The sequence below is a fragment of the Urtica dioica genome, chromosome 10 (genome assembly GCF_054948205.1).
Source record: "Urtica dioica subsp. dioica isolate 48M chromosome 10, U.dioica_male_clone48M_v1_H2, whole genome shotgun sequence".
NCBI classification, from domain to species: domain Eukaryota; kingdom Viridiplantae; phylum Streptophyta; class Magnoliopsida; order Rosales; family Urticaceae; genus Urtica; species Urtica dioica.
Window position 1 is genome coordinate 2,264,716 of NC_142765.1, and position 18,570 is coordinate 2,283,285.

General features: G+C 38.7%; 2 protein-coding genes and 2 long non-coding RNA genes across 5 annotated transcripts; all 4 read left to right on the plus strand.

The window, feature by feature from the left end:
• The first annotated feature begins 910 nt into the window (after positions 1–910).
• LOC149383002 (putative disease resistance RPP13-like protein 1) lies at positions 911–4,255 on the plus strand. The gene has a single exon (XM_089627650.1). It carries the CDS (start codon positions 911–913, stop codon positions 4,253–4,255), a length of 3,345 nt encoding a protein of 1,114 aa, XP_089483776.1.
• A 2,375-nt stretch (positions 4,256–6,630) lies between these two features.
• Positions 6,631–7,960, plus strand: LOC149383003 (uncharacterized). 2 transcript variants are annotated; one of them, XR_016301608.1, is made up of 4 exons: positions 6,631–6,833; positions 6,963–7,080; positions 7,639–7,767; positions 7,902–7,960. It is a non-coding gene; the product is annotated as an uncharacterized LOC149383003 (long non-coding RNA). The 2 variants fall into 2 exon arrangements; XR_016301609.1 differs by lacking the exons at positions 7,639–7,767; positions 7,902–7,960 and adding an exon at positions 7,435–7,603.
• Positions 7,961–8,085: 125 nt separating this feature from the next.
• Positions 8,086–10,209, plus strand: LOC149383004 (uncharacterized). Its single transcript, XR_016301607.1, has 6 exons — positions 8,086–8,234; positions 8,314–8,451; positions 8,805–8,886; positions 8,982–9,253; positions 9,334–9,435; positions 9,626–10,209. It is a non-coding gene; the product is annotated as an uncharacterized LOC149383004 (long non-coding RNA).
• A 2,978-nt stretch (positions 10,210–13,187) lies between these two features.
• LOC149383005 (uncharacterized) lies at positions 13,188–16,352 on the plus strand. The gene is made up of 3 exons (XM_089627651.1): positions 13,188–13,260; positions 13,714–15,989; positions 16,137–16,352. The coding sequence occupies exons 1-3, from the start codon at positions 13,188–13,190 to the stop codon at positions 16,350–16,352; spliced, it is 2,565 nt and encodes an 854-aa protein (XP_089483777.1).
• Positions 16,353–18,570: the final 2,218 nt, after the last annotated feature.

The following is an 18,570-nucleotide window of genomic DNA, read 5'->3' on the forward strand; positions in this document are numbered from 1 at the left end:
AGTGAATCCATATTCAGGTTTCCCAGTGGAAGGAAAAGTTAAAAAAAAAAAAAAAAAAAAAAAAGCAAACAGGAACCAGCGCGCTCCTACAATATTTGATAATCAAACCTCTCGTGTGTATGCCTTGACGCATTTAATATGTTATTTTTTTTTTTTTGCTCAAAATGACACATTTAATTTTATGTGAACGAAGATAATTGGAACCTCATCTTTCATTCTCTACCACTGAAAAGATAATTTAATGTGCATTTAATTTCCAACATGGAAAGCTGACAGCCCATTCATTTTTGTTTCCGCGTGATAGGAAAAGACAAAATAACAAAAATAAAAATAAACTGTCATTCAATTTTCTATAGCGTTTGTTGACGTCCTTCACTGCCATACTTTGCTCGCAAATTACAATTCACAGCTCTAGTATTTTGTGTGCGCGCTGAGAATTCAAGAAATCATCTTCTGCAGAAGAACTTCGTCTCCCTGTGAGTCTTTTATTTATTTATTATTATTTGTAAATATCGTATATAGTTCTATAAATTTTAAATTGCTCATTCATGCATTATTGTTTCCGTGAATGGAGACAAAAAAAACGCAAAAGAAGAAATCAACGCTCATTCAATTCCTCTAGTATTTTTTCAAAATACGCTCTCAGATGTCTCTCGTTATTCGTCGCCAATACTGTTCTGGTTTTCCCGCTCAGCTCAACCAGTCTCTCTGGAATGTGAACCCTCACGTTCACAAACACACTTCTTCTATCTATCAATAAATAAATAAAACAATTTATTAGAAGGAAAAAAAAATGTATATAAATAAAGCACAAAACTGAACTGACCGTAGTTACTCTATAAATATTGTCTTACTTTTGAATCTATATATATTGTAAAATAGAGAACCCTTGATCTGCTGGCAGTTATAAATGGCTGAGTTATTTGGAGGAGCGTTGCTTTCTTCTTTTCTTCAAGTCTTGTTTGAAAGGTTGGCTCCGAAAGAGATCCCAGCCATCTTGTTCCGTGGAAATCAGCCCGTTGTTGATGTCTTAGGTGATCTGAGGAACGTCGTGAGGTCAGTGACAAAGCTGGTCGACGATGCAGAGGAAAAGCTTATCACTGTCAGGGAGTGGCTGGATGACCTCCAAGACATGGTGTATCGCACCGATGACTTGGTTGATACCATGAACAGCGAAGCTCAGAGGCTTGAGCTGAAACCTCACCAGCCTTGTTGTTTGAGTATCCCAAGTGGTTTGTTCACTATTGGATTTGATAGCATGGTCAAGAATGAAGCTACGGAGATCCTTCGTAGATTCAAGAGTCTTTTAGACCAAAAGGATAATCTTGGTCTGAGAGATGATCTTGGAGAAATCCCTTCTTATCAAAGGCCACCCACTCCGTTGGTTGAAGAATCCAGCGTTTACGGAAGGAAAGATGATAAAAAGGTCATTGTTGACTTGTTGCTCTCCGGCGATGGTAGTGAGGAAAAACTATCAGTCATTTCGATTGTGGGGATGGGTGGTATTGGAAAAACCACCCTTGTTCAGCTCGTTTATGACGATGATGAGGTCAATGATTATTTTGATCTAAGAGCATGGGTGACGGTATCAAATGATTTCGACATCTATAAGATTACAAAACTAATCTTGGAAAAGGTCACATCGAAAGAGTGTCGTTCAGAAGAGTTGTTTGAGATTCAACAGAAACTAAGGGATTCCTTAAGAGGGAAGAGATTTCTTATGGTTCTTGATGATGTTTGGAATGAGAATTATATTCTCTGGGACTCTTTGAAGAGCTCTTTTGAATCTGGAGCAAAAGGATGTAAGATCATTGTGACAACACGAAGCACAATAGTAGCCTCTAGTATGGCAATTGGAAAGACAGCTACTTACCAGTTAACTGATTTATCACCCGAAGATTGTTGGCTGTTATTTTCACGCCATGCTTTCAGAAACAACGAAGACGCTCATGCATATCAAGATTTGCAAACGATTGGCAAAGAGATAGTGAAGAAGTGCAAAGGCTTGCCTTTAGCTATCAAATCTCTTGGCGGTTTATTACGTTCCGAACGAAATCCAAAGAATTGGGAAAACATTCTCGAAAGTGATGTATGGAATGAGTTGTATAGTAAAGAAAAAAGCATCCTCCCCGCTTTGTGGTTGAGTTATCGCCGTATGCCTACACATCTAAAACGATGTTTCTCTTATTGCTCAATCTTTCCAAAAGACCATGAGTTTAAGAGAGACAGGATAATCGTGTTGTGGATGGCTGAAGGATTTTTGCAGAGTGATAAGAAAGCTAGGACAATGGAGGAAGTTGGAGAGGAGTACTTGGAAGATCTTGTTTCAAGGTCATTGTTTCAGAAGTCGAATAAAGATGACTCAATTTTCCTCATGCACGACCTTGTTCACGATTTAGCCATGTTCGTATCCCGTGGATTTTGCTTCAGGGTTGATAAAATAAATGACTTTGACAGCCTTCAAAGTCATACTCGGCACCTCTCATGTAGCACAGAGCCTGAAGATTTTGGGCTTATATGCAAGGCTAAGTATTTGCGCACCTTTATTGGATCAGATAAACTGTTCTATTTTGGCTTGCCTTATAAAACCTTTGCAAAGTCGGGAAGATACTTAAGAGTCCTTGGTATACGTGGTTCAATCTCTAATTCGATTAAAAGTTTGATACATTTGAGGTACTTGGATTTATCTAACTCTATGATTAGGGAGTTGCCTGCTACAATATGTAGTTTGTACAACTTGCAGACATTGTTGTTGTCAAACTGTAGTAATCTTATGAAATTACCAAAGAACATGGAAAGGCTTGTAAATTTGCGGCATCTGGATATTTTTGGAACAGCTGTAAAAGAAATGAACTTCCAAATAAAAAATATGAAGTCTTTGCTTACATTGAGTAAAATAGTTGTTGATTTTGGAGATAGGGGGAATAATATTAAAGAAGTGAAACATGTTCAGCCTTTCATGGGAAGACTTGAGATTTCGAGTATTGAAAATGTGGGTGATGCGAATGAGGCTTTGGAGGCTGATTTGAAGAATAAGAAGGGCATTACGGATCTGACTTTGGAATGGAGTGAAGAATCTGCCGGCGATGCAAATAGTTCGGAGAGAGAGAGAGAAATATTGGAATCACTTCGGCCTCATACAAATGTGAGTAATCTCAGAATCGAGTATTACAGAGGCACGATATTTCCAGAGTGGGTGGGACATCATTCTTTTTTTAACATAGTATCGATCTGCCTTAAGAATTGTAAAAGGTGTTTCATTTTGCCTCCGCTGGGACAATTGCCATGCCTCAAAAGGCTTGAAATATGGGGGTTTGATAGGGTGGTGAGTGTGGGTGATGAGTTGTACGGTGGCAGCAGTACTAGTGGCACCTCTTTCAGATCCTTAGAATACTTATCTATATGTTTTATGCCACAGTGGAAGGAGTGGTCATTTGGTGGAGATGGCACACTAGTTTTCCCCAGGCTGAGGGATCTATACTTACATGAATGTCCGGAGTTGAAGATGAGCTTACCAAACACGTCGGATGCTTGTCATGTACACCCCGACTCTCTCTCTAAACTAGAAGAGCTTATCATAGAGGGTTGCGAAAAGCTTTTGGAGAGTGATCTACACAAACTACCATCATTGAAAGGATTACTTATAGATGGTTGGGAAGGGGATTCGTTTCCTGGTGATGGAATATTGCTCCCCACCACTCTGGCTAAGATTGAGATTTGGTATAATAGGAATCTGTTGGCCCTAAACGGCGAGGCCTTTCAACAACTCACCAACCTTAAGGAGTTGAGAATCAGCGGTTGGAAAGGGGATTCGTTTCCTGGTGATGGAATATTGCTCCCCACTACTCTGGCTACGATTACTATCCAGGATTGTAGCAATCTGTTGGCCCTAAACGCCGAGGCCTTTCAACAACTCACCAACCTTAAGGAGTTGAGCATCATTGGTTGGAAAGGGGATTCGTTTCCTGGTGATGGAATATTGCTCCCCACCACTCTGGCTACGATTAAGATCTGGAGTAGTAGGAATCTGTTGGCCCTAAACAACGAGGCCTTTCAACAACTCACCAACCTTAAGGAGTTGACCATTCATGTATGCCCTCAGCTTCAATGTTTGCCCGAACAAGGCTTGCCCGCTTCTCTCTCTGTTTTAAGAATCACGGGATGCCATCCATTATTGAAGCAACGGTGTGAGAAAGGTAAAGGCCAAGATTGGCATAAGATTGCCCACATCCGGAGCGTCTCTATTTATACATAAAAAAAGGTAAACTATTCTTTTATTATTATTTTTTTTTAATTTTTCTGATAAATTATGTGCATGCTACTCTTACTACCACTGACGCGCGCTCCTTTACCATTTCAATTTCTAATAAATTCTAGTGCTGGTTATGATTCGTTGTCCCTTTGCGTAGTGTTATGGTAAATCGACATCTGAATCTGATTAGAGGTAAATTATTCATTTATTATTTTATAATTTTTTTTGATAAAATGATATGCATGCTACTATTACTACTGACGATCCCTTACCATTTAAATTTTATCAAACTCTAATGCTGGTTTCTTTGTTTGTAAAGGGACAAAGGAAGTGCCTTTGCATAGTGTTATGGTTCTTGAGGTCAACTAGTACTTGGAGAACGTTCCAGAACGTGGTGTCAATGATTCTCATGATTAACGATAAGGTTTGCGGAATCGATTTTGAATTGTTATTATTAAATTTGACGTGCTTGGTCTGGGAATTGAAGGACGGGAATGGTAAAATGCTAGGTTTGAGAACTTAAGAACTGGATTTACTACTACTCTGATTTTATTATTAATTGGGTATCTTCTGTATACAGTGCTTTTTAGAATTGGGCTCGTCAATTGACATTTTTGGAATCAAGTATGGGTTGGGGTTTTACGTCAGTGTTTCTTTTGTTGAATTGATTGATTTTGGTTTTGGAGTTCAGGTTTTATATAAAGCTGAGAAAGTTACCGCGTGTGGAATAGATTTGCGAGCATAAGAACTGGGTTTATAAATTGGGTATCTTTCTGTATATAGTGATTATTTTAATTGGACTCGTCAATTGACGTTTTTGGAATCAAGTATGGGTTGGGGTTTACTCAGGTGTTTTTGTTGAATTGATTGAGTTTGGTTTTGAAGTTTAGGTTCTATATAAAGCTGAGAAACTTACAGGGTATTTTAGGTTATGAAGTATAGTGCTGAAATTAGGAAAACAGTAAGACCATCTTGAACATAGATATTTATTTTACAAGGAAATTTTCGAATTGTGAGTATAGTGAACTATTAGGCGTGGACAGAAGAAAAGAAACTTATGGTTTTATGTGATTTTTTCTCTTAGTTAGAAATCATTGTAGGGAAGTAAATATATATATATATATATATATATATCGTAATGAAAGTGCTGATGTTTTTTTCTTTGTGAACAAACAGTTTCGCTAGAATGGGTATGCTTTCCCACCGTTGTTGCAAAACAAAGCTTTTTTTTTTATCATACTTATCTGGCTCATCTTCAATCTTCCCCGATTCGATCGCTCTTCAGACAGATTTTAGGCCGTAATTCGTAGCCAAGGAGTTTATTCTGTATATTCCCAGCCATTCAGAGCAGCAATATCATTGTATCATCTGGAGCAAGAACGGTCTTGGAATGCTATTCATAGGTGGGGAAAAGCAATTAAATTTCTCAACAATTTAATGATATGATCTTAATGTAAAATATATTTTCCAGTCTTTAATTCTGTTAATCACTCTTTATCTTTGGTGATGATCAGCTGGTTGTTGGACCCAAAACTGGTTGATGAAAGAAAGCTGTCAACATTGAATCTTTCATGTTGTTACTGCAACAAAATGATTGTGTGCGCCTTGATTCTGATGGATTGTATTTAAAATGCCTCGTAGCTCATCAAGGTTTTATGATCATTACTAATCGACTACAAGGTAAAGTACGACGGCTTATTCAGATCGAGTTCATGCAAAGGCTCGAGATTTTGTGTCCAATGGAGGAAAATCTTGATGAAGGCTTTGCTGAGGCATTAATGGGATCATTCTCTCGGGACTGGAAAACATATTGCTTCGAACCGGTCAAGCTTAATCCTCATTTCTTTGAAGGCGAATTACATTTTATTTTTCTTTTCATGGTATTCTTACAACATATACTTCATTGATTTGACAATGATGCTGTGCTGTGGTCCTTTTTTTGCTCACAAGGTGTTGTGGTCCATGTTTCACCGTGTCATTTTTATTCATTTCTGTGGTCTCTTCTTAACTTACTAATTTTTTTTTGTATACAAATTATAATTTATCTTAAGTAGATGTTTTACAAAGAAGTGCTTCATTTTGGCTAGCTATTTGTAGGAACATACAGAGTAATAATTGTAGATTATTCTCTCTTTAACATACAGAGGTTCAGCCATTCACAGAGCGCCACTTGGACGCCACCCGATCAGCACTGTCGTTGAGATGCCCGTCGTTTTTTTATGGTCTATGAACATAGACATACCATAGTCTTTGCTCTTTTGGTTCATAGGTAAAGTGCATTGGCTTATTTAGAACAACTTGTATGGTTAACGGCTAAGTTGGTTACCCAAGGGTTTTTAATGTCTATTTTTTAATCTTTTTTAGAAAACATTACCGCATACTTTTCTTTTGCAAAAAGACGATTCTGATCGGTGTCGACCATCATCAATTGCCTTGGTGGATAGAAAATAAAGTCTCAGCTTCTCAGAATGCCACGTGGAGGTGGTCCTATACCTTGTCAGCACTGTCGATGAGATGACCTAGAGCTCTATCTATCAGGTACGAAAGATTTCGTATGGTCTCTGAACATATCATCTATCAGGTACATGATCATTGTGATTATCATTGGCGTAATTTTGTTTGTTTACGGAGTGGTGCCTATCACATTGCTAATCTGAACAAGTAGAAAGAAGAAAGCCCGGCGTTGATGATTGTGTACGCCATGTGGCAGAAGCCGGAGCACTGAACACAGAGAATGGTGAGACAGACGTCGACGATCTTTGATGATAGTGATGCTGACCCGACATCACATCCCCGAAGTCGAAATTTTATCAAGATTTCCTTAAAAGGTAAAATGATAATTTTTATGTTATTTTTATTTTTATTTTTCATTTTTTTTTTTCATTTTTCTTATAAAGTATGGCATGGTACGTAAAAGAATGTTGGCGGAAATGAATTAAATTTTTATTACTTCCTGGTGGTGTATTTATACAGCCTAAAGAGTATAATACATAGAGAAAATCAAGGAGATTTGATCTGATTAGAAGGAGATCAGATCAGAATAAAATAAAACTGTACACCTAATTAATTCCTTATATTCTGGAATTAATTTACACGTAATATTCTAAACAAAGAAATAAATCAACCATATTTTCTAACAGTATGTTATATATTTTCCTTTTTTTATAGAATTTTTTGGACAGACTTTTTTCGTAATAAATTATCTCAAGTTGATGCTTTACATCGCTCGTAGTACTTCTTTGGCATAAGTACATTGCCATCCTGGTAAGTGATTTTGTATTCTTGCTGATATAGTTAATTTTAGTACATGATAATCTCACGGTTCCACTTGTATTTTCTCATCCGTTAAATTCCACACACTCTTATGTATCTTTGGTCATGATCAGTAACATAATTTATTTGGAGCCAAAAGTGCATCAGAACGGAACTGATGGAAGAATGCTATCAAGATTCAAACTCGATTTCGCAACACCACATCCCCGAAGTTGAGTTTTTTTTTCAAGATTTCAATAAAGGTATAATGATAATTTTTTTTCTTATAAAATATGATATGGTATGTTATTTATTTTCTGTTTCATATAGATTTTTTGGACGGACTTTTTTTTTCTTATAATAATTAACTCGAGTTGATGCTATACATCGCTCTTAGTACTTTCTTTGGCATAAGTACATCGCTGCTGCCCTTTTGAGTGTTTGTATATTCTCGCTGATATAGGTGATTAGCTTACATATAATTAATCTCATATTCAGCTTGCATTTTATCGCCTCTTTAATTCCATACACTCTTATATATATTTGGTCATGATCAGTAACATGATTTAGTTGGAGCCAAAAGTGGCTGGGAATAATGGAATTAACTTCCCCGCTGATTTCCCGTCAAGATATTATTGTGTACACGAAATCATTGTACAAAGGTGGGTGAGAAGAAATGGGAGACTGGCGAGAAGGCTTTCACACACATATTCTAACATCACTAAAGGAGGTAACCTTTTTTTTCAAAGCTAATGTTCTGGTTGTCGGATCACATTGTTTCATTGACTTATTATCAATTGTTTTTGAAGGTCATATTATCAACCAGTAGTCCAATCCTTGGATCCGACCATGTGGAAGAAACTGAAGCTTTCCTCAAAATATCTGTTAGTTGTCTTCTTTGGAAGCAATTCAGACACCACCTTTTCTAGAAGAACATTGCTGACCTGGTAAGGGTTCTATGTTTAGTTTAGCTATGATAGCTTAGTAAAGAGCCTACGGAAAGAATTTAATTTCTCCGAAGACCCTGTTTTATATCGATTCAATCTTGTTCTTGAAAAAAGAGAGAATCTCGTGTTTGTGTATTCTTGCTGATCTAGTAAATTAGCGTACATAATGTTATATTCAACTTGTATTTTCTCGTCTTTAATTCCATTCACTCTTACCTGAGGTATTGGAACTAATGATCTTACTCTTGAATTATTGAAAAATGACCTTTGGGTTGTACAACTTACAGATCTTGTTACTGTCCTTATGTCATAATTTTGGAAATGAGAAATTGGATTTTCTGGTTTCTGATCAGATATCCAAAGAAGGCTATTCAATCACTCTTTATCCATCTGCTTCACATTTCTCTCATTGGTTCACAAAACCGCTCTCCAAAGGTAAACTACATGAAATCTAACTCGTCGGTCTTATATTTGGCATATCCAAGAGACCTTCATTTCGGAGTTGTGTCAAATGGGTAATCATTTTGCAGAGGATTTGTGAGATTTATCAACAAATTCCAGAAGTGGTTGAGAGCTTTGGAGTGGACACAAGAGAATACAGATATGTGCCGATTGAGATTAATGTTGTGATGTGAACTGCAAGTATATATTTTTCTCAACTTGAATTCCATTCACTCTCTTACCTTTGGTGATGATCAAGTAGTTGGACCCAAAAGCAGCTCAAAAACTTGTTCATGGAAGAAAGCTGTCGAGATTTAAACTTCTATCCCGATTCCACTAAATACCTAATGCCTCATCTCAGGTATGACCTTTCTTAACATGGTCTATGAACATTTGAGCATCTTCTTTGTAGTTAATCGCTCTCTTGGATTACATGTAAAGTGGATGGCGTATTCAGACAATTTGGATCAGAAGAAGAATCCAAAGTCGATAGGTGCTTATTCAGAGATACTGCAATCTGCATAGCAAAACATAGCTTCCCTGGTGAGTGCGTTTTATCTCTATGGACCCTGCTTGATCTTGATTCCATCTTGATTTTGAAAGAAACGAGAATCTTGTGTTTGTATATTCTAGCATGTATAATTAATTAGCATACATAATAATGTCACACTAAACTTGTATATTATCCTCTCTTTAACTCCATTCACTAATATATATCTTTGGTCATTATCAGTGACATCATTTAGCTGGAGCCAAAAATGGCTCGGAACGGAACTGATGGAAGAAAAGCCGTCGAGATTCCAACTCGTGCGATCATTTGGATTAAAGGAGTTGTATATGGAATTAGCTCAATCCTCGGAGCAAATGGAATTGGAAGAAGCCGAAGCGCCAAACACAGAAAATGAAAGCCTTGAGGAAGAACAATGGAATCATGGTTCTAACTCACGACCAAAAAGATAATTACAATATATAATCAATGATGAGATGTTGAGTGGGTGCCAACCTAATTGGGATGTGCTCAATGTCTCACATAATATCATTTTTTTATAATAAATAAGTCCATATTGGTGATGACGATGCTGACCCGACTACAATGGAATGATCACAGATTTATCTTTCTCTCGGGACCCGAAAATATATTGTACGGATTGATAGAACCAGGAGGTTCTTCTTTATTTAAGAATATGTTTCAATATTACTTATTTCGTTGCTGGGTTGTCATTTAATCACAAGACTATCAAGGGTGGTCCCTTTCTTTGACATTCATTTTGTGATAAAGTAAAAAAACAATGGCGCACAAGTTCTTAACTTTTTATTGCCGTTTAGTCTCTGTAAACGATCAACCTAACATTTGATGATAACAATTTACAGGCAAAGAGTTACAACTACATTATGAATCGCGGTAAATATCTGATTAACGTAACGACATTATGAATCAATTATTTTATTCAGTATGTAGTTTGTACTTTGTACAACTTGCAGACATTATTGTTGTCAATGTGCCTTAACCTAACGACATTACCAAAGAACATGGAAAGACTAATCAATTTGCGGCATCTGGATATTGATTGAACATCTCTAAAAGAAATGAACTTCTGAATAAAAAAAATATGAAGTCTTTGCTGACATTGAGTAAAATATTTCATTTGACAGGATTAGCTGTACCTGATTAGAAAGAGAAATATATTACAAAAACAAAGTAACCTTTGTCAAATTCCACAAAACAATAGCAAGGAAAGAAAATGGAGAGAGAGATTAGCAACTTCATAAAGGTACTGTTGGGTTATTTTAATCTAGACTTGGTCATATTTGTTAGTTTTAATTTTGTTAAATTCCTTTTTATTATTAGAACGTGTGTTGTGTGCTGAAATAGTGGATGTGTTAGTGTGTTAGTGAGTCTTTAATAGATCCGAATTTATCTCCTAGATTAGTGGTAAGGTATACATAGTGGGTTAGTGGGTAACGTACTTAATTTCTTTTCTATATATATGTAAGGTACTCTACTTTGTAATGGAAATCCAGAAAAGAATAGAAAATCTCTCCAGAATTATTTTTTCCTTGCAAATCAAATTCCTTCTCTTATTTTTCTTTATTGTTGTAGAAACTATGTGTGTGTCTATGACTTTGATGTGTTGATTTAGGGACCATATCCAACAGGTACGTATGGCTTTTGGCTTTACCATCTCAAAGGACTCACCGCATTTTTCCTCGCCAGCTTTCAAACTCTTGGTCTTCTCATTCCACAAAGGCCCTTTGAAAAACTCCACTTTCGCTCTCTCTCGATCTTCCTACCAATCTCTTGCCTTCATATCGATATCGCAACCGAAACTAGTCCCCGAAAAAAGAGAGCACCCGCGAAAAAACTACGCTGCAAAAGCCCACTTCTTGGGCCTTCTGCTAAAAGTTTACGACTTTAGGGTTATTCTACGTCTTCCTTGAGCTCACCCAAAAAATAAAATAAAATAAAAAACCATACCCATTATTGCAATGTGACATTATCAAATACGATTTTCAACACCAAGACCAAATAAAAATAAAAAGTGCTAATGTGCTAATCTCAACCATTTGTCCGAGACCTCAATTTCGTCCATGGAAATATCCCATGGAAGCTCCGGTGGAAGAATTACATTATCTGGAAATCTGAATAAGGGTCCACCACAGTCTTAAAATGGCAAGTCATTATTAATCTATAAAAAAAATGACATTAATACTAAGTAAAAACGACATCTCTTATTTTTCTATTAAAACCACAGTTTAATTAAAAACGACAAGAACAGAACCAAACGACGTATTTTTTTTTCTATTTAAAAAACGACATTAATCTCGATTACAAACGACACAGTTAAATTACAAACGACAAAATAGCAAAGAAACGACATCTCTTATCTTTCTATTTAAAAAACGACATAAACTTTGATAACAAATGACACATTTTAATTAAAAACGCAAAATCAGAAACAAATGACATCTCTTATTTTTTCTTTGTTAATAAAGAAACAAATGACATGTCTTACAAACGACAAAATCGGAAACACAATTAAAAAAAAGAAAAATTACATGAACTAGCCATTTTAAAACGTTGAGATTGTAAATTAGCTAACGTTTCTAAATCTTTAGCAAAATAGCCGTAATTGATGACATGTCATATAAATTTATTTTTTATTCCCATTTTCACCTTTATTATTTTCGTTTTTTTAAATATATAAAATCTTGAATTTATGTTACAAATATTAATAAAGTCATTCCATTTTTATATGAGATTTGTAACTAAGTAGGCCACTTTAAACATGTGATTTTGGATGTAGTCTAAGTTTGACAATTTTTAGGGATATAACCAAATGGCTTATGTGTCAATAATTAAGGTCTGATTTGCCCTTATTTATTAATAAATTCGTCACTTTCTCTCTCCTATTTTTTTGCATCAAAACTTCAAAATTCATATCTTTCTCTTACGAACTCGAAATTGAGTGATTTCAGATCCTAAAAATTCGTGGCGTCGAGATCTTCAAAAATAGACCCATTATGTTTGATGAAAAATTATGTTTAATTCATATGTACATTTCCATTTTTTTTTTATAATTTCAAAAAATTTCAGTTATTTTCATATTTAAGGTAGTAACGTGATTTTTCTACATCTATGATATTAAACATGATTTTTCATCAAACACAATGGATTTATTTTTGAAGATCTCGGCGTCACGAATCCGTAGGATTTGGAATCACTCAATTTCGAGTACATATGAGATAGATATGGTTTTTGAAGTTTTTATGTAAAAAAAAAGTGTAGGAAAAAAGTAGGAGAGAGAAAATGACGAACTTGTTAATAAATAAGGGCAAATCAGACCATAATTATTGCCACATAAATCTGTTAGCTATTTCCCTAAAAGTTGTGAAACGTAGGCTAAATTTTTTTTTCAGAGTTTCATTTTGGCTATTTTGCTACACTGCTCTTTTTATATAGCAAAAAGTCCATTGAATAATTAAAACCACGATTCATCTTTTAAAAATGGAAAAGTCTCTCTCTCTCTCTCTCTCTCTCTCTCTCTCTAGTTTAATTAACAAATCCATGGTCATCTTCATCATCACCATCATGAACTATATAGCCTCCTCTTTTGCTACCTCAGCCTCGTCGCTTTTCTGAGCTTCGAGGTAGTCTTCTTTTTCATCTTCAAGGTTCAATTTTCAGAGCCTTATCCGATGATATTTCTAAATCTCAGCCCTGACTCCGTCTACGTCAATCGTCATCCCCTGGCTCCAATCCTAGATATTGTCTTCCTCCACCCCGCGCTAGAGCTATGATGTCCACTGGAAACACTCCGTTCAACGTCCTCTCTCAGATCAAAATGTGCGACTTTGTCGCACCCAAAGGTATTAATGAACTTTTGGGTGCGACTTTTCGCACCCAAATTTAAAAAAATCAGCGAAATTTTTTAGTTTCTTCAATGTCTTTTGGATGCGATTTTTCGCACGCACCCGAAAATCTTTTTTGGTGCGACTTTTAGGTGCGAAAAGTCGCACCCAAAAGTCATCCGTACCGAAAAACTGTATTTGTAGTAGTGTATATGTAATTTAAGACTATTTTATTTTGCCTTACAAATATATTATCATATATAATTTATTCTTTATATTCTTGTAAAATATATGAGGATTCTACTATAACAAATAGCAGAGAGAGAGAGAGAGAGAGAGAGAGAGAGAGAGAGAGAGAGAGAGAGAGAGAGAGAGAGAGAGAGAGAGAGAGAGAATTCTACTGTTAACAAATGGCAATCCGATGATTCTACTATTAATTCTTTATATTCTTTAGATGCGACTTAATTTTAGAAGCGAACATCGCTTCTAATACGCTCTACACCGCTCTCCAAAACCTTTGCCAAGGTACAAAATCCGTGTCCGACTATACCAACGCGTTTAATTTGCTTATTACACGTAATGATTTGACCGAGACGGAAGAGCAAATTACTTCGCGCTATATCGGAGGACTGCGCTCGTCTATCGAAGACACGCTCATGTTATTCGATCCAACCACTCTCTCCAAAGCACACCAACGCGCCATCGCCATTGAGACACAAAACAATCGCCGCCGCTTCAGCCCCGGGGCATCATCCTCGTCCACGGACACTGCCCCAACAGCCCCCACCACGCGCGGGCCAACCAACGTTCCAGTTCCGCCACATGCCCCTGCTACAGTTCCTGCACGTCATGTCCCTCCAGCCGGTCTTCGTTGTTTTGGATGTGGAGAACCGGGTCATCGCCGTGCTAATTGCCCGCAAAATCAACGCAACGGTCTCTTCATTGACGAGGCTCAAAACGACTTCGAAGTTGGCCCCATTTTTGATGAGGAACTATGTGACAGTGACGACATTGAAGAAGTATGTGGTGACGTTGGGCAAGCACTAGTGATTCGCCGCAATTTTCTCACTCCACCGAGCCGTGATGCGGAATGGCTTCCTACAAACATCTTTCAATCTTCTTGTACAATCAACGACAAAATTTACCGCTTTATCATCGACTCTTGGAGTTGCGAGAACGTCATCGCCGAAGAAGTCGTCACCAAACTTGGCCTTGCTACGGAGAAACACCCACACCTGTACAAACTCGCGTGGCTCCAATCCGGTACCGACATCGCCGTCTCCAAACGAGTCCGGGTAAAATTCTCTATCGGCCCCACTTACAAAGACGATGTTTTATGCGACGTTGTCGCCATGGACGCATGCCATTTACTTCTCGGTTGCCCGTGGCAATTTGATAGGAGCACCACACACGATGGCCGAGTTAACACGTATAGCTTCCTTTTCGGTGGCAAAAAGATAGTTCTCCTCGCTTCGAACCCGACCAAACCAACCCCTAAACGCTCGTCGACAAGTCTTCTATCACGAGCTGAGTTTGAAGACGCCGCTACGGAAACCAGAATTATTTTTGCTTTGATCGGCAAAACAGCCCCGACCCCCACCACGGTGCCATCATCGGTCCAGCCCATCTTGGACGCGTTCCCAGACGTTTTTGCCACTGAACAACCCGTTGCACTCCCTCCGTTGCGTGATATTCAACACCACATTGATTTGGTACCGGGAGCTCAATTACCAAACCGCGCCCATTACCGTATGAGTCCGAGCGAACACGAGGAGCTTCGTCACCAAGTGGAAGAATTACTTGCCAAAGGATATATTCGTGAAAGCTTAACTCCATGTGCCGTACCCGCTCTTCTCACACCAAAAAAGGATGGCTCGTGGAGAATCTGTGTCGATAGCCGAGCCATTAACAAGATCACAGTACAATACCGCTTCCCAATTCCAAGGCTTGATGACTTACTCGATCAATTGAGCGGCGCACAAATATTTAGTAAACTCGATTTGAAGAGTGGCTATCACCAAATCCGTATCCGCCCCGGCGATGAGTGGAAAACGGCTTTCAAGACTCGGGAAGGCCTATACGAATGGATTGTCATGCCATTTGGTCTCTCCAACGCCCCGAGTACATTTATGCGAGTCATGAACCAAGCGCTTCGTCCCTTTATTGGTAAATTCGTTGTTGTTTATTTCGATGACGTTTTAATCTATAGCGCTAACCCCGAGGAACACTTAAAACACCTTCGGGAAGTTCTACTCGTTTTTGTTAGTCACGCCTTCTACGCCGTGGCCCACAAGTGCTCGTTTGCCAACGACAATGTCACCTTTTTGGGCTACATTATCTCCGCACAAGGGCTGGCCATCGATTCGTCCAAGGTGCTCGCTGTGACTTCGTGGCCGCGACCCTCGAACGTAACCGAGGTTCGTAGTTTTCACGGACTTGCCTCTTTTTATCGGCGATTTATACCTCACTTTAGCTTGACTATGGCACCTATCACGGAGTGCATTAAGACCGGGAGATTTCATTGGAATACCGATGCGGAAGAAGCTTTCGTTCGGGTCAAGGAAAAATTGACAACCGCCCCGATACTCATTTTACCGGATTTCGAGCAACCGTTCATTCTCCATTGCGACGCGTCTAAGGTGGGAATAGGGGCTATTTTAGGCCAACAAAACCGTCCAGTGGCTTATTTTAGTGAGAAGCTTTTCGGACCCAAGACTCGGTACAACACTTACGACGTCGAGTTCTACGTAATTGTGCGCGCAATCCACCATTAACGCCACTATTTGTTTCACAAAGAATTCGTACTCTACACCGATCACAACGCCCTCAAACATCTCGGTTCTCAAGATAAAGTTTCGGCGCGACATGCTTCTTGGATTGATTTTTTGCAACAGTTAACGTTCACGATTAAGCACAAGTCCGGAGTCCTAAACCGTGTTGCTGATGCGTTGAGTCGCCGTCACGCTTTATTATCGCAACTTCGCATCACCACACCGGGGTTCGACTCGCTGCCCGAAACGTACCTTAGTGACCCGTTCTTCGCCAAAGTCGCTCAAAGCATCAACAACAACACCGCGACCGACTTCTTTTGGTCCGAGGGGTTCCTTTAATTTCATCGTGGACAGTTATGCATTCCGGAAGGGAGCCTACGGCTCATGATTGTTCGTGATCTTCACAATGAGGGCCACGTCGGTCGTGATCGTACTTTTCACCTCGTCGCTTCACGTTATTTTTGGCCGTCCATGCGTCGTGACATCGCCCGCTTTGTGGACCGTTGCCGAATTTTCCACACCGCCAAGGGAAAAGCGACGAACGCTGGCCTATACCGCCCATTGCCTATCCCGACTCAACCGTTTTTTTTGGGTGACGTGAGCATGGATTTTTTTTGGGTCTCCCGCGTACTCAACGAGCTAACGACTCTATCTTTCTGGTCGTGGACCGCTTCTCAAAAATGACTCATTTTATTCCATGCAAAAAAACTGCGGATGCTAGTAATGTGGCGAGTTTGTATTTCCGCGAGGTCTATCGTCTTCATGGTCTACCGTTGTCGATCGTTTTCGACTGCGACACGCGATTTTTGAGTCATTTTTGGCGGAGTTTGTGGCGCCTCGTGGATACGCGCCTCGACTTTAGTAGTGCTTATCACCCGGAAACAGATGGACAAACGGAAGTTGTTAATCGTTCGCTTGGAGATTTACTTCGTTGTCTCGTTGGTGACTCAATCAAGACATGGGATTTAAAGCTTTGCCAAGCGGAGTTCACGCATAACCACGTCGTCAACCGGAGCACCGGCATGATTCCTTTTCAAGTCATGTACGGCATTCTTCCTCGATGCCCACTCGATCTCGCACCCGTTCCGGATCCCACTCGACTACATGGTGACGCCACTGCCTTCATCGAGTTGCTGCAGGAGACTCATCGCAAAACAGCCGCCAACCTGCAAGCCGCCACTGCTCGTTACAAGGAAGCCGCGAATAAGAAGCGTCGCGCTTTGGAATTCTCCGTTGGCGACTACGTGTGGGCGGTATTGACTAAAGACCGCGTTCCCGCTCACGAGTACAACAAGCTCAAGCCAAAGACCATCGGCCCCCTCAAGATCATCGCCAAGGTCAATCCCAATGCTTACCGTCTCCGTCTCCCGAGCCATTGTTGCGAATTTTCTCGCACACGCAAGTGCACGTGGTCGCAATAGTAATAAATCGTAAGAACGAGTCGATCCCTCGAGAATTAGCTAAATATGGAATTCGATAATCACAAGCTAATATAGAACTTAAAATAGTTGATTGGATTGTTATCACAAAATGTCACTAACACGTCACAAAATTTAAATTACTAGATGCACAAAAACTCTATTGGATAAAGGGAAGGACTATGGTTCACGGGTTCACAAAACAACTTGGATTCGCTGAATTAAGAAAAGAAACAAGCTATTGAGATTCACACTTTTTACTACTCATACTCACTTTAATAGAATTGATAGATCTCTCTCAAGCATCTAACAACCTAAACCGATACCGGAATATTATCTTTCGATCTCAACTCCTAACAAGCACGGCTAGCATAAAAACAAGAGTATTCTCACGAGTCTAGAACAACCTAGCTATATCTAGCCTAGGAATGAATTCTAGTAATCCACACAAAAACACAACAACCTAATCTTTCCCAAGCATTAGAGTTGAATATAAAACAAGCATGAGTTCATGACATTCATACAAGCATTAAGCATGGTTGTGGATTAAGCAAAAAGTGATGAGAAAAACAACAACCTAACAATTCTAATATCTTGAATCCTACATCATAATGAACCCGCTACACCATAGCCCTACATGAGACTAGTTCATATAAATAACCATGACAATAAAAGTGCTTGAATATGAACACAAGAACAACACATCATGAAACATCATAAGCATATGTAGAACTTGAATTAAAAATATAAGAGTTTAGAGAATAGAACACTTTGATTAGGAATGTAGCAATGGTAGAATTCTGCAGCTCTCTCCTTCTCTTCAAATTGGAGCCACAAAAATATGAACAAGTCTGGAATTTTTTTTTTGGAAAAACTAATAAAAACTAAGAAAAATGAATAGTTGTTCTTGATAGATTCTAAAGATCTTCTTCCATGCATGCCTTCTTCTGAATAGATTTGTCTTTTTAAGGTTGAATGGACTTGTTTTCGGAGCAATCTAGGCCTTCCAATCGCATCCAATGGCCAAAATCCGCTCAGAAACGCAACATTGGAAAAAGCTGATTTTGGGACCGCGCGGCGCGCCCTTTTGTCTAGGCGCGCATTTTTTATTTTTGGCTTCGCGCGGTGCGCGCGTACGA

Coding starts and splice junctions, on each gene's coding strand:
- LOC149383002 (XM_089627650.1), top strand. CDS start 911: ATGGCTGAGTTATTTGGAGGAGCGTTGCTTTCTTCTTTTCTTCAAGTC.
- LOC149383005 (XM_089627651.1), top strand. CDS start 13,188: ATGATGTCCACTGGAAACACTCCGTTCAACGTCCTCTCTCAGATCAAA. Junction 13,261..13,713: donor CGACTTTGTCGCACCCAAAG/GTATTAATGAAC, acceptor ACTTAATTTTAG/AAGCGAACATCGCTTCTAAT. Junction 15,990..16,136: donor CTTACGACGTCGAGTTCTAC/GTAATTGTGCGC, acceptor TTTTTGCAACAG/TTAACGTTCACGATTAAGCA.